We start from the raw sequence: 16,294 nt of genomic DNA on the forward strand, positions 1-16,294 counted from the left end.
TCAATCCAGGTCACAAGTACCTGGCACAATCCCAAATAGTAGCAACATTCCATGCTACTAATCCCAGGGCAAGCAGTGACTTCCCTGTGTCTCTCAGTACCACACTATTGACTTTTGCTCTAGGAGCTTTTCTAAACCCAGACTAACCACTGTCATCACATTCTCTGGCAACAAGTTCCAGAGCTTAACTATTTGTTGCGTAAAAAAATTTCCTCCTATTTGTTTTAAAATTGTTTCCATGTAATTTCATTGAGTGTCCCCTCGTCTTTGTATTTTTAGAGTGAAAAATCGATTCACTTCTACTCGTTCTACATCACTCAGGGTTTTGTAGACCTCAATCGTATCCCTCCCTCAGCCATCTCTATTCCAAGCTGAAGAGCCCAAAACTCTCTAGCCTTCCCTGAGAGGAGTTCCATCCCCTTTATCATTTTGATCTCTCTTCTTTGAACCTTTTCTAATTCTGCTATCTCTACTAAAACTTCTTTTTTTTTTTTTTTAAATAAATGGCTTGCCTGAAAAGAAAATTTATCAATCCATAAGATGATGCTGTATAAGTCCAGATAAAAATAGTTTCTTGACCCTGTTCAGTTTCACAGTAGAACATGGGAAACTTGACCTTGACAAGGAATGTTGAGGTTCTTAAAATGGAAATTTGACCCCCCCTCCCCCCCCCCCCCCCCCCCCCCCCCCCCCGGCTGTAGAATCATCTGAGGGCTTTTTGTTTTTTCCCATTTTATTGTGCTCTAAAGAAACATTGGAGAGCATTGCAGAGCCCTAAAGTACTAAAATTCTCATTAAATATTTCAACAAACCGCCAGAAAGTCTGAGAAATAGAAGGTATAACTGAAATGAAACGGCCAACAGTAATACTGTGACAATCTGTATTTTCAGATTATCATTTTGCCAATTGTGTTACTTAAAAAAAAAAAAAATTCTAAAATTAGAGGGTCATTTAAAAGAAAATTCTACCTGTTCTATTTCCAGAGTGTGCATGATGCATGTCAGCATTTATCCTACATAACATTCAAAATATTTTATTTTTGATTTATACATTTCCTGAGTTGGCATGTGCTCCAGGCACAGTGCCTATTGATATTTTACAAATTTATGTTGGCTTTCATTGATTCCCAGAAGTATCTCATGTTAGACTTAAATAAAATCACATGCACTAGATTTTATTGGGCAGTATTATGAATGTTACAAATGTTCTTCCATTTCAGTCAGAACCGATTATAGTGGAGGATACACTGTCATGAACTTTTATTTGCAACTGCCTGGCATCTCTTTTCTAGGATCCATTTAAAATATGACACAATTTGCCCTGACTTAATTTCACTTACAAACTATAAAACAGATTGAGGTAACATTTGGATTTTGCGTTTGGAGATTTAACATAGTTGAATATAATAGTTTATAACACCCTGATGAATGTTACTTTCACATATACAATCCCATTCCACCCCCTTCTTTATCTCAGCCATGTCAGTGACAGTCCTCTTGCTGAGTGGTATGGAAATCATGGGCTTCTGTTACCTGGTACAAATGTGCTGTTGAGCCCATCAGTAAGTGTTGCTGTGGATCATTGGTAAGGTCGGGCTGTGATCACTTCCTCTCTATCAAGTCAAGGAACAGGACCTGGGTCTCTTGCAGGGCAGCATGATCATTGGACTGTCCATGACCTTTGCAGGATATTTTGATTTTTATTCCCGTCCAGGGCTAGGCAAAACATTTATAGTCTCCTACCGTGCACTCCTGTATATATGGACAGGAGTTTTGAGAGACGCAGTCATTTCATTTACTCTTTCCTTGCATGAAATATTTGTTCATGATCTCCTTAGGCCCCCACACTTTCTCTCTAGAAGTAGCATGGGGAAAATTGCAGGGCCTGTTTCTAGGTTTTATGGTGGTAGGTTATAAGTGAGCATGGGAACTGTGCAAACACATGCTTCAAGTGTTAGAGAAGAGGGCTAAGAGCAAGGAAAGTTGGGCAGGTCATTTGCACCCTCAGTTGTTTTTGGTACAACCAGCGAAGCCAAGAGTGGGCAGGCTCAGTGAAATTGAAGGCTAGAGACTGAGATTTACAGCAATATGTCTGAGGTATAAATATGGAAAGATCTGTGTGTCCAAAAGGCTTCATAAATAAAGAGTAACCAAAAATGTTTAGCGTCGATGCCTCTGAAAGAAGACAGAATGGAGGCAGGATTAAGACAGTTTTCTAAGGAATTTGCCCGGGTAACTAAATAGCTACGAAGCTAAATTCCCCAAGCTGAAAGCGTCCCTCCACTCAGTATGTACACAGATTCTTTTGTATCAGTGGACATCTCCACTCCAGATTTTCAAAGGGAAATTCCGTCTCTCTGGTGGGAATAGTCATTCAAACACATGCAGTGACTTTTACTTATCAGACACAGGTACGCTGCTTATGTGCTCATTCAGCGAGAACTGTAATTCTTGCAGTTGCTGCCAGCTGTTTTTCTTACAGTGACTTGATTTATTTATTTGTAGCATTTATACCCCGCTCTTTCCCACTCGATAGCAGGCTCAGTGCGGCTTACAATAAGTGGGAATAAGGTGTATCAGAGATAATATAAAATATGGATACATCATTTTACAGAGATACAAATTGTATAGAGAATGAGAAGACGAAGGAATATGGGGGCAGGATAAGGTATGGTAATGCTAGTGGTTTGGTTTAGAGATGTGGTTTAGGTAATTAGATTAAGTTGGGTCGTTCGAATAGGCTCGTTTGAAGAGGTATGTTTTCAGCAACTTTCGAAAGGGTAGAAGTTCGTTGGTTGTTCTAACGAGCCTTGGTATGGCGTTCCAGAGTTGACTGCCTATCACGGAAAAGTTGGAAGCGTAGTAGGTTTTGTATTTGAGGCCTTTGCAACTCGGAAGATGAAGATTGAGATATGTTCGAGAGGATTTGGTCCTGTTTCTGTTTGGGAGGTCAATTAATTTGGTTATGTAGCTTGGCGATTCTCCGTGGAGGGATCTTGTGGATCAGTGTGTGTATTTTGAAATTTATTCGCTGTTTGATGGGGAGCCAGTATAGCTTTTCGCAAAGTGGTGTTGCACTTTCAAATCTTGATTTACCAAAAATTAGTCTGGCTGCCGTGTTTTGGGCAGTTTGGCATTTTTTCAGTATTTGGGTAGTGCAACCAATGAAGATGCTATTGCAGTAATCGGCGTGGGTGAGTACTGTGGATTGTACCAAGTTGCGGAAAGTTTTTAGAGGGATGAAGGGTTTTACTCTTTTTCAGTACCCACATCATGTTGAACATCTTTTTTGTTATTGCTTTTGCGTGAGTTTCCAGAGTCAGATGGTTGTCCAACGTTACTCCTAAGATTTTTAAATTGTCGGATATCGGGATTGTCACATCGATATAATCTTTCAATTATATCGATAATCAGACAGACAAAACTCTTATCTAAATGCCGAAATCTCCAAATTAGTGTAGTGCCTGTAGCAGCCCCAGGGCCACCGAGAGACTGAGCCAGGCCGCTGCCCCTGCCCCCCCAATCGCTACTCAGGCCACCGGCGCTGCAGTCTCCGGTTTCACCTGCCCGCCCTCAGCTCTGTTGACAGCCTCTCTCCGTCCGCCACCAGGCCCCCTGCATTCAAATTGATTCGGCAGCACCTCACCTCCATGTGAAAGCGCAACGGCAGATCGCCTCCCTTCGGGCCTTCCCTCCCTGTGTCCCGCCCTTGGGGGGGAAAGGCCCGAAGGGAGGCGATCTGCCGCTGCGCTTTTACACGGAGGTGAAGTGCTGCCGAATAGATTTGAATGCAGGGGGACCCGGTGGTGGACGGAGAGGGGCTGTCCGAGCTGGCAGGTGAGACCGGGGACTGCGGTGCTGGGCCCCCCCCCCCCCTCAGCAGCCCTGAGCAGTCCCCTGACTAACCCCTCCACTCAGCACTACTGTTCCCTCTTAGGTGAACAGGAGTCCTCCAACTGCATTGCTGCCAGTGGGGGAGGGGGGAATGGTGCTTCAATATTAAGTTTTCAACTGCTAGGGACAGGCAGGGCTCCCTGGAGTCCTGCAGTGCTTGCCTGTCCTTTGTTGAAAAAGTGATAGTGAAACAGCGCCACCCACTGACAGAACTCCTCCTTAACTTAGAGGGAACAGTGCTCAGGACATTCACTGGCACTCTCCAAGACTGGCCACTGCCCCTTGCAGAGCTTGGTCTACATAGCTTTTTACTGCTTCCACCTTTGCTGTCATTCCATTCCGGAGTGGAGGAGTAGCCTAGTGGTTAGTGCAGTGGACTTTGATCCTGGAGAACTGAGTTCAATTCCCACTGCAGCTCCTTGTGACTCTGGGCAAGTCACTTAACCCTCCATTGCCCCTGGTACAAAATAAGTACCTGAATATATGTAAACCGCTTTGAATGTAGTTGCAAAAACCTCAGAAAGGCAGTATATCAAGTCCCATTTCCCTTCAGCTGGACTCCTGTCTTGTGCCCTTCCTGCACAACATTGGTGGACTTTGGGAACATTATCAGGAAGCTAATCAGTTTGCTAGTGGTGCTAGTAATGCTGGAAGCAGGGCAAGGAGGATTAGAGAGCTGTGGAATTTGTATTTCCGTGGTCAAACATCCCACTTTTTACTTATATCTTAGCTAAACTCTGGACATTTTTGAGGTACTCTAGACGTCCTGCTTCCGGACACTAATGTAATTACCTGTACAGTTTTGAAAAAAAAAAAAAAAACGTTGTCTCCTGAGCACATCTAACAGAGCTCCCTAAACATTTAAGCCCTTGGGTCTGTACCTAGTTTGCCTATGCCTTAATTCGACCCTGTGCAAGTTGGAAGAATGTTCTGTTTTACAGTTATACTGGTGTGTTGAAGCACAGACCTAGTATTTTGGCAGTGTCGGACACAATTTAGTTTACTTTTTTTGTTGAAACTATTCTGTTTGTTAGGGTTTTGTATACCACCAACTCTCCCTAAGGATTCGAAGCGGTTAATAAAGAAAGATGACCAACCCAACTGAGGGAAATACATATTGAAGAATATACATTAATTTCCTGTTGCTTAAATAAACCATTATTTCCTACCAGTTTTTAATGACTTGTTTCCTTGTTTGTGGCTTTAAACATTTTCTTTTCTCTGTTAAATTTCAACCAACCAGCTATGTTAACTTGTTAGCATTAACTTTCAACTGCACAGTAGGAGTTCAGTCGATCTCATTAGATTTAACCAGTTGTAATTAGTTGATTGCAACACAGATGTTTTTAAAATTTGACAAAAATTTGAAAGTTGCACAGTGAGTGGTTTTATAAAGCTTAACAGCAGTGTCATAATTGCTATTTCTGTAGTTATTTCAGTAGGAAAATGTACCCTTCTATACTGCTGTTAAAAAAAAAAAAACATTGGAAACCCTTTTGTAGATGTTGGAATTCTTTATGCCTACAGAGTTCTGGGTGGTAGAATTAATTTAAAAACCATTTTTAATAACTGGCCAACATTTTTCCTCCTCCTGCTTTCCACTTCCAGTTGAGCTAGGGCAGATTTGTTTCAGGCTGTGGTGTCAGTAGCCCTCAATTCTCAACTTTATAGGACTTACTCTATCGTATTTCTCTCCCCCCCTCCCCACTCCCCCATATATAACTCTGATCATTTGCAGTGACTGTTTTTGGCCAGGGTTTCTTGCAGACCCCTACAATCTTGGATCCTGTATCCAGTAGGTGTCACTATTTGACTGGGGCTGTCCCTCCTCACTAGACTAGGTCTTGTGAACAGCTTGTGACAGGACTTGTTTCATGGTCTCAGCTGAAGATTGACTGGGCAGAGTGAGATGGGAAAGCATCTAAAATCAGAGTAAAATCCCTGGGTAGTTAGTGAAGGCTGCTGGTGCTATAATTCAATAGAAGCTTGTTCCAGCTGAGTTGGATTCCCAACGGAGTGCGAGGGAACTGCTGGGCAAAAAAACATTCTATAGGCATGACGTGTACAGACAGAAAATGTATTTGAGGAGATGGTTCTGTCATTCCTTAATTTAATTGTCCTAATATGATGTGTTTGCTCAAAATCTATTACTCTAATGATAACATGATAGGTAGGCACTGAGATTTATTCTTCTACTTTTACTTACTAGATGTAAACTCATTCCAGCAAACTACAAAATGGATTGATGATGTCAGAACAGAACGGGGGAGTGATGTAATCATTATGCTAGTGGGAAATAAAACAGATCTTGCTGATAAAAGGTATGAACAAATGTTTTCTTATGTGTTCAGTGGTTTAATTTATGTAAAACCTCCTAAAAAAGAGTAGTAGTTATAAAAGTTACAGTGATCCTAAGTTCGTTTGTTGCACTGAGGAAAGCATTAAAAGGGAAAGAGCAATTTCCAGGTCCTAGCTTCTTTCACAAAAGATCCACAGAAAGGTCGGGACTTCCCAAAGAAAAGGTTATGGTGCTAGGGGTCCTTAAGGAGTTAGGATCTCTGCGTATGAGACTGCTGATCTGATAGCATTATTATTGGTACTTGTGTATGAAGCATGACACATGCTATACAGTACTTCCCCAAAAAATGATTCATTTAGCTTGTTATGTAGAGGTTATGTTGTATAACCTGTGCTGATGATTACCTGGGACATGGCTATTGAAATCAATGTGTGCAAAATGTAGAGGGATCTTTGATAACCATTACATAGTCAAATGATAGCTCTTGTCTGCTTCCATTATTCAAGGGGCTTGATTGAGATGGGGAGTATCTTGATCCTACTGAACTACAAACACTGTTTTCTGTGTCTCATCCAAATACCAGTTATTCATGACCTTTACTTCTGAGATCTGTTGGGTACAGAGCCTAAGAAGTTGCTGAAGCATGTGATTTTTTTTTTTTTTGAGCCCCAGAGATTCGGGGCGTACTGCCTTTTCTCCAAGGACAAGCAGGCTGCTTGTTCTCACATGTGGGTCGATGTCTGCGTCGGCCCAGGAAACGGCAATTTTTTCAAGGAAAAAATACATAAAAGTTTTGACAGTCTTCTGGCGCGCATACCGCACATGCACAGACAGCTTCCTGCCCGTCGATCGAGCATGCCCCTTTAGTTCTTTTTTTGTCCGTGGCGTGGTAACAGGCTGTTTTCCTGTTCTCGTTTTTTAGGCCCAGGAACTAGTCTGACGACTTTTGTGTTTTTCTTTTCACTTTTTGTCATTTTCTTAAAAAAAAAAAAATGTTATTGCCTGTAGTTTCTTTTAGTTTTTTTGCCTATTTTTAAGTTGTCTTTTTCGACGCGGCCGGCTTTTTCCCTTTTTGTGCCCTTCGCTTTTTTGGCACGATCACATCATTTGATTTCGCCAAGGCCGTTTTTCCGTCCATGTCATTGAGGACACTCAGCGGTTTCAAACGTTGTACTCTGTGCAACTGGACCATGTCAGGTACTGATACCCACGCCTGGTGTATACAGTGCCTTGGGCCCGACCATAGCCCAGCCGCTTGTAGTCTGTGTCTTCGTATGAAGACACGGACACAAGCGTCTCGAGAAGCCCAATGTGAAAAGCTTTTTGGGGCTCGGACTGGTCCTTCAACATCGACATGAGTACCGAGGTTGGCATCAACATCGACAGGAGCATCGACGTCAGGAGCAGAGTTAATGGCTGCTGAAAGACCTATTCACGCTGGGAGCAGTGAGGCGTCGAGTGGGTCTCTACCTGTCTTGAGGCCCCCTGTTGTGCAGGCCCCCTGGGACCGACCTTTGTTGGACCCGGTCCCGAGGAGACGTGAGGATTCCACGTCTTCCTCATCGGTACCGAGGAGTCTCGACGGGCGTCGAGCGAAGTTGAAGAAGCACCGTCATCATCCTCCTTAAACGCACGGTACCGGGAGCTATGGGGCGTCGAGAGAGTTTGCACCCAAGAAGCGTCGGCGCCGAGAGGATCTCTCCCCCTCGATACAGGAGGTGCCAATGCGCATCGGTCTCCTAGCAGCCAAAGCTTGCTCCCGAGCCTCCACAGATTCTGACACCGCCTGTTCCACTGATGTATATTGGTTTGCCTATGCCTTTTCCGCATAGGCAAACCAATATACCGCAGCCTTTTCCGATGGTGGCTCTCGACGAGCACATCCGGGCCCTGCTTCCAGCGCTTCTGGAGGGATTGCTGCATCAGTCTGCTTCGGTGTCGGGGGTGCTTGCACCTTCCGTGCCGCCAGTTGCAGAGCTCCTGCGGAGAGGTCCCCAGCCTCGGTGCCACCTGCGGCATCGATGTCAGCTGCCACCCGGGTTGACTCCCCTCTTATCAGTGGTGGGCGATTTGATCCAATTTGACCATGGGGCGACCATTCCAAGTTTCACAGCCATGAAAAGTGCGGACGACTGATGCCTGTCTCCTGGGGTGGGGAGCTCATGTAGATGGGCCCCACACTCAGAGAGCCTGGTCCTTTCAGGAAAAAGGTCTGCAGATCAATCTCCTGGAATTGAGTGATCTGGAATGCTCTAAAGGCTTTTAGAGATCGGCTGTCCAACCGAATAATCTTAATTCAGACAGACAATCAGGTTGCCATGTTTTACAGCAACAAGCAGTGGGACACCGGATCTCACCCTCTGTGTCAGGAAGCCGTCCAGATGTGGCTTTGGGCTCGCCGTCACTGCATGTTTCTCCAAGCCACTTATCTGGCAGGTGTAAACACTTTGGCCGACAGGTTGAGCAGGATAATGCAACCTCATGAGTGGTCACTGAACATGGGTTTAGTCCACAAGATCTTCCGAGCGTGGGGCACCCTCTTGGATCTTTTTGCCACTCAGATCAATCACAAAGTCCCTCAGTTCTGTTCCAGGCTTCAGGCCCACGACAGACTAACATCAGATGCCTTTCTCCTATATTGGGGGACAGGCCTTCTTGTATGTGTATCCTCCCATACCTTTAGTAGGGAAGACTTTGCTGAAACTCAAGCAAGACTGCAGAACCATGATCCTGATTGCACCCTTCTGGCCACGTCAGATTTGGTTCCCTCTTCTTCTGGAGTTGTCCTCCGAAGAACCGTGGAGATTGGAGTGTTTTCCATCACTCAGAACGAGGGTTGCTTCTACATCCTAACCTCCAGTCTCTGGCCCTCACGGCCTGGATGTTGAGAGCTTAGAATTTGCCTCCTTGGGTCTTTCAGAGGGTGTCTCCCGATTCTTGCTTCCAGAAGAGATTCCACGAAGAGGTGTTACTCTCTTAAATGGAGGAGGTTTGCTGTCTGGTGTGACAGCAAGGCCCTAGATCCTATTTCTTGTCCTACACAGACCCTGCGTTGAATACTTTCTACACTTGTCAGAGTCTGGTCTCGAGACCAACTCCGTAAGAGTTCACCTTAGTGTGATTAGTGCTTTTCATCGCCATGTAGAGGGTAAGCCTATCTCTGGACATCCTTTTGTTCGCTTCATGAGAGGTTTGCTTTTGTCAAAGCCCCCTGTCATACCTCCACCAGTGTCATGGGATCTCAACGTCGTTCTCACCCAGCTGATGAAACCTCCTTTTGAGCCACTGAATTCCTGCCATCTGAAGTACTTGACCTGGAAGGTCATTTTCTTGGTGGCTGTTACTTCAGCTCGTAGGGTCAGTGAGCTTCAGGCCTTGGTAGTACATGCACCTTATATTGTTTCATCACAACAGAGTAGTCCTCCTCATGCACCCTAAGTTCCTGCCAAAGGTGGTGTCGGAGTTCCATCTGAGCCAGTCACTTGTCTTGCCAACATTTTTCCCCATCCTCATACCCGCCCTGGCGAAAGCAGTTTGCATACCTTGGACTGCAAGAGAGCATTGGCCTTTTACGTGGTGCGGATGAAGTCCTTCAGTCAGTCCGCCCAGTTGTTTGTTTCTTTCGACCCCAACAGAAGGGGAGTCGCCATCGGAAAACGCACAATCTCCAATTGGCTAGCAGATTGCATATCCTTCACTTACGCCCAAGCTGGGCTGACTCTGTAGGGCCATGTCACGGCTCACAATGTTAGAGCCATGGCTGCGTCAGTGGCTCACTTAAAGTCAGCCTCCATTGAGGAGATTTGCAAGTCCACACATTCACATTCAGATCTCACTACTGCCTCCAGCAGGATACCCGACGTGACAGTCGGTTTGGGCAGTCAGTGTTGCAGAATCTGTTTGGGGTTTAGAATCCAACTCCACCCCCCTAGACCCAGTTTTATTCTGTTCAAGGCTGCACTCTGTTAGTTGTTTATGGTTTCAGGTTTATCTATGTTATGTCCTCGTCGTTGCAAGGCCCAATTGACCCATGTTCATTGTTTTGCGTGAGCCTGGTTGCTAGAGATAACCCACATGTGAGAAGCAGAGCCTGCTTATCCTCGGGGGAAGCGAAGATACTTACCTGTAGCAGGTATTCTCCAAGCACAGCAGGCTGATTGTTCTCACAAACCCGCCCACCTCCCCTTTGGAGTTATTACTTTGTTCTATGCTTGATTAAACTAAAGGGGCACACTCGCGTGATGGGGTGGGAAGTCGTCCGCGTGTGCACAGTACGTGCGGTTCACGCGCCAGAAGATTCTGGCAAAACGTTTATATATTTTTTGCTTGAAAAAATTGCCATTTCCTGGCCTGACGCGGACGTCGACCCACATGTGAGAACAATCAGCCTGCTGTCCTCAGAGAATACCTTCTACAGGTAAGTATCTTTACTTTTTCTGAGGACAGGCAGTTCACATAGTCACATGTTGGGGCGGGGGAAAGGGGGGAGTGATATCCATGACAGTGCCAAACTAACTTTTTTTCAGAGATTTTTTTAGAGCAGGCTTGCTCACTGCCTCCATTGTATGCAGTACTCTCTAATGAATATGCAACCCTCAGGGACTAAAATTTGACGAGCGTACTTTAAAAGCATTTGCTTTTTTGTGCTGCTGAGCCTGTGTGGTAAATCCTGTGCAGCCATGCAGTCAGTCTACCTCAGGTTTGTTTTTTGTGGCCACTACTGAATAGCTCCCTCGAGAGCTGCTGCACCCCTCTGTATTTTGTTCTTTAGTTTATTTTCAGCCTTGGTTAGTGTGCTTCTGTTTTTCACTTCTCTGTGGATTCTCGAGGACTGTATCAGCACATTAGTTTGTCATCTTCACACGGCCATTGCCTGATTTGATTTTTCTGCGTTTATATTTTTGCCCCATTGCTGAAAAGACTAGCAGTTGAAAAGTTGCCCATATTGGGGTCACAGATGTTCCCAACAGATAACTGCGACAAGAGCGAGGGCAGGGAACATATTATCAGCTGTGGCCTATTTGTTGAGTCTTAAGATCAATGCAGTCCACTTTAGTGTACTTGATGCTTATAGCCATCTTGTAGACTAATCCATGTTTAAGCAGCTCATACATGAAACACAGAGCCTCCAAGATGGGTGTCACCTAGGATATATTGAAGGACCCAACAAGAACTGTGTTTTTTTTTTTTTTTTTTTAAACATTTGTACCCCACGCTTTCCCACTCATGGCAGGCTCAATGTGGCAGGCAATGGAGGGTTAAGTGACTTGCCCAGAGTCACAAGGAGTTGCCTGTGCTGGGAATCGAACTCAGTTCCTCAGTTCCCCAGGACCAAAGTCCACCACCCTAACCACTAGGCCACTCCTCCACTCACGAGAATACAGATGCCTGCCTTAGGGTTAATTACACTGGTTCTATATTGCGGTACTTTCAGCCAAGAATATCAGACCAAGATTTGATCTTCGAGTACAGCCTAGCTGCAAAAAAAACAAAAACATGCGTGCGTCCTGAGAGATTATAACAAATGCTTAACCCAGCCTCCAGATTGAAGACCCATCTCTTTAACAAGGCGTACCACAAAGAGTAACAAATATGAACCTGTATAACTCCTCCATATATATTCAGAACTGTCTTACTATATCTGCTTGTTATACTACTATCATGTCTCTTATTATAATGTCACCCAAGATCCTTCTGTACCAGTAATTGTATATTTTCTAACTGTATTTCCACTTATCACGATGTATTGTAAGCCACATTGAGCCTGCAAAGAGGTGGGAAAATGTGGGATACAAATGCAATAAATAAATAAATGAGCAGTTGCTTTCTACATAGAATGAACTAAAGATCTTAGTCCACCCAATAAAATTCATGTATTCATGTCCAAGAACTGTTGCTAATTGGATACCAGGTTGTGTATCCTTCATTTATGTCCAAGTGGACCAGCATTACAGGGGCATTTCAAGGCTCCTAGTGTCAGAGCTATACCAGCAGATATATAACTTTGAGCTTGCTGCTCCTCAGACAGTGGCTCTCATCATTACGGTAGGTGCAGGCAGTTTGTTCTTAAGTGTCCCTTTGAAGAATAAGGCCTAACTCCAGTCCTTCCAACACCCATTTGCATTGTTTGAGGGTGTCCTAAAAGAGTGTTCATTTTCTGTACTGGCATAAGATTCCTGTTGTGCCCATCTTATCCCCTTTTAATTTCAGGAGTGCCCATACCCAGGAAAGTCTGAATGTGTGACCCTGAGGAAACAGGGCTGCTTGTCCCTAATTGGTGTTCTGAAAACATTGGTTCACCAATTGTGCATACTTTTCTTCCCCTTTTGAAGTTGAGCTCATTAGCTTAATCATAGGACTGAGGCCCACTATGATTACACAAGTTGAATGGAAAGTGTACATTTGAGCATTCACAGTATTCAAAAGAAAGCTCTTATAAAACCTCCATGTGTGATTGATGAGCTGCTCACCACTGAGGCCACTTGCTTCAGATAAGTACATATTTTTTTTGTTTTTGGTGGAGGGGGCAACTTGAGTTATTAAAGGTTGACGTACATAAACTTCTGAAATTTCTCAGCTATAAAAGGAACTGTACCCCATAATCTCATTTACAACATGTTTGTCTTTTTATTGGACCCTATATAATTATCCAGTCTGCAAAGAAGTCTACACTCTAGTTACAGCCGCAGCGTTCAGCATGCATAGTTTTCTGGAAGTGGGCCTTGTCTGTTTGGCTTTATTTTTGGTGAGGAGGGAGGGGTTTAAACTGTGTTTTTGTTTGTGGGATTATTTTGGATTTAATATCTTGCATTTTGTGTGTCACAGGCAAGTATCCATTGAAGAAGGAGAAAGGAAAGCCAAAGAGCTAAATGTAATGTTTATTGAAACTAGCGCAAAAGCAGGATACAATGTAAAGCAGGTAGGTGGACTGTAAATGAGAAACTCGTTCACTGGCTGCTCAGGCAGTCTGTTTTCAGTATGTGGGTAGTGGACTGTGTAAAATCACTATATGGTCAATAAAGGACAATCAGCAGCAGCAATGATTCCCCTGCTCTGTTAGGTCAGGAACCATAGGCTTCAATAATATTGATCTCTGTTTAATTACAAGTAGATTTTTTTTTTATTAGCAAATGACTAATTAGTCCGAGCATCATAAATGTGCCGTTTGCCATTTATTGTTCTCTTTCATGTATATCCAGGTGGGCTCTATCTGGAGCTGAGGTCATAATATGTGAACGTTCATTACTGAGGCTCATGATACAGAGGGTAATTTTATGAGGGCTTGACAAAATGCCTGGCTTATACACATACAAAACGTAGGTGTAGAGAAGTCCACTACAAGTTTTAGAACAGAATTGTAGCCTGCCTGAGAACAATCCGTGGATGGGTAGCTATGTGAATAGGCATGTAGGTCTTGGACACTCTGTGGTTCCCAAACCTGGTTTTGGAGGCACCCCATCCAGTCAGGTTTTCAGGATACCCACAATGAATATTCATGAGAGAGAGACTTGCATGCAGTGGAGCCTGTGCATGCAAATATGAATATTTATTGCAGATATCCTGAAAACCTGACTGGCTGGGGTGCCTCCAGGACCACTTTTGGGAACAGCTGCTTTAGCCTTTTTAGGCTGGGCCTGCCGGCCAACTCAGATCTGCTTCGTTATCTCCTCACTGTCTTCTACTACTACGCTATCTTTACTGTCATTTGTTGTAGTTACATTTCACCCTCCAAGGCTATTCTCTTGCCCTTTCTCTCTCTCTCTCTCTCTCTCTCTCTCTTTCTCTCTCTGCTACTACTACTATTTCTAGTACTACTACTGGGATTGCAAGCTGCTATTTGTTTGATGTATGGGGTAGCAAGTTCTTAATAAACTTGGAAACTTGTTTGGAAGCAATAACACATGGAGGATTCTCTTCTCTGAGTATCATTTGACCCACCCGCTTCTCCCGCTGTGCCTGATGATAGATAGGAAGCTCTTTATGTACAATGTAAAGTTTGAAAACCCCTAGTTCTTATTAAACCTTACTTGAAATCAGGATAATACAGTGATACATAATATACACTTGGCAAAAGGGGGGGGGGAATCCTGTCGGGGGTGATATTCCTGAGACTATTGCCCTTTTTGCTTCATGTATTTTCCATGGTGTGGGTCTCCCTGCATTCCACTCGCACCCTACTGTCACCTTAAGCCAGCCATCCCTCGCCCCCTCAGTTCTGAGGCACTCCCGCTGCCAAGATAGCAAGCTTAACTTAACCTCCCCTTCCGATTGCCGCTGCTGCTGAAGAAAGAAGCATAGTTACCTGTACCAGTAGCGTAGCCACAGGTGGGCCTGGGTGGGCCAGGGCCCACCCACTTAGGGCTCAGGCCCACCCAACAGTAGCACATATTTAGTGGTAGCTGGTGGGGACCCCAAGCTCTGCCAGCTGAAGGCTTCCCCCTGATGGTAATGAAAATGCTACTCTCCACGATACCGGTACCTGCACATGGTGAAAAGAAGCATTTTCCCACCAGCTGAGATTTTTTTTTGGGGGTGGGGGAGAACACTTGGTGTTCACCTAGTTCTTGCCTAGGCCCACCCAAAATCTGTTTTCTGGCTACGCCCCTGACCTGTACATGTGTGTGTCTCAGGTTTGGTGTTAATCACACGTTGAGAGACTTGCACCAGAGCTCCTGCATCCTGTGGATTAGAGTTGTGTGTGTTATATCTTAAACCTGTTGAGAGCCATGCGTGCAAAAGTACAACAGTGAATCTTTGGTGGCAGTGGCCAGTTCAAGAACATGATAAACCAGGTGCCAAGGTTCAGTTTATGCTCTGTGACAGCCTGCTGCCTGTGATTTGTTGAACCCAGATTTAACTGCAGCTGAGGATATGTCTCAGTGTCCCTGGACTAGCCAGTAGCAGCCCAGACTGCATCAGTGTGTGGTGCTCATCAGGACCATAACTATCAGGAGACAATGTAGCAGAGTCATGGGAATGGCATGTTCCTGTCATCCAGCTTTTACAGCTGAGAATACTGTCTTCCAAAATCCATGAAAAATGCTGCCTTTTCTGCATATTTTTGATATGCTTGAGTATAGATAGTGTTCGGCCACTTGCATGTCTTGGTGTCATTTTGAGATAGACCTTTTCTCATAGGCTTTCTTTACTTACTTCTAGAATCTTTAACAGAACTGGAACCAGTATTGATAAAAAGCTCCGTTTGTATCCCTTTCTCTATTGAATTGAATTTAATTTAACACTACCCTACCTGGCATTCACTCAACCAATTTCTAATTCAGGATGCCTAAAATGAAATTTTCTTTCACCTAATACTCTAGTTGAGTAGCTCTGACCTGAAAAAGATCGAACAAGGAAGGCAAGTTGTCACTATTTTGCTTTGATACAGGCATATTACATTGCAAAAGCAGTCTAGAAAAATGTCTAATGGACAAATGCATGTACAGGACACTTGCAGGGGAGTCTTAATTCATGTTGCTAAAGAGTTACAGAAAATACTTGAGAGATTATCAAAGTGAGGGTCTTCTCCCCTCCTACTGTTCGTTCTTCTTTGTATGAAGAAAACCTGTTGATCAGTTAGACCCAGGTGAAGTGGAAGCCAGCAGGAGGGTCAAAGCATGTTCATATTGTGCTGGGCAGACTTATACGGTCTGTGCCAGAGCCGGTGGTTGGGAGGCAGGGATAGTGCTGGGCAGACTTATACGGTCTGTGCCCTGAAAATGACAGATACAAATCAAGGTAAGGTATGCACAAAAAGTAGCACATATGAGTTTATCTTGTTGGGCAGACTAGATGGACCGTGCAGGTCTTTTTCTGCCGTCATCTACTACTATATTGGGTCAGATAAAGCACATTGAGAGACTTGGTCATTTTGACAGGAAAAATACAAGATTAGACTTTTTCTTGCTATTCAGTGTAGAATTCAGTTATGACAGTGATCCACTTAACTACATAGTTTTGTAGAATGTTTGATCTGAGGAGGGTCTTGAGTGAGCTATTTAATCATATTTCTATTCCATTCCAATTTAAAGCTTAGCTGCATCCCCTATCCATTTTATCTAAATGGGTTTATCTATTTGTAGATATTTTGGCTTTGTCAGC

The 16,294-nt window shown here is 44.1% G+C and overlaps 1 protein-coding gene across 2 annotated transcripts in view; it reads left to right on the top strand.

Moving 5' to 3' along the window:
* The window catches only part of RAB6A (RAB6A, member RAS oncogene family), a 230,997-nt gene that overhangs the window by 200,843 nt on the left and 13,860 nt on the right, over nt 1-16,294 (top strand). For both annotated transcript variants that reach the window (XM_030200021.1, XM_030200022.1), the window contains 2 exons: nt 6,104-6,215; nt 13,019-13,112. In XM_030200021.1, the coding sequence (XP_030055881.1) occupies nt 6,104-6,215; nt 13,019-13,112 (206 nt within the window). The remainder of the gene's footprint in view (nt 1-6,103; nt 6,216-13,018; nt 13,113-16,294) is intronic.

The sequence above is a fragment of the Microcaecilia unicolor genome, chromosome 4, assembly GCF_901765095.1.
Source record: "Microcaecilia unicolor chromosome 4, aMicUni1.1, whole genome shotgun sequence".
Classification (NCBI taxonomy): domain Eukaryota; kingdom Metazoa; phylum Chordata; class Amphibia; order Gymnophiona; family Siphonopidae; genus Microcaecilia; species Microcaecilia unicolor.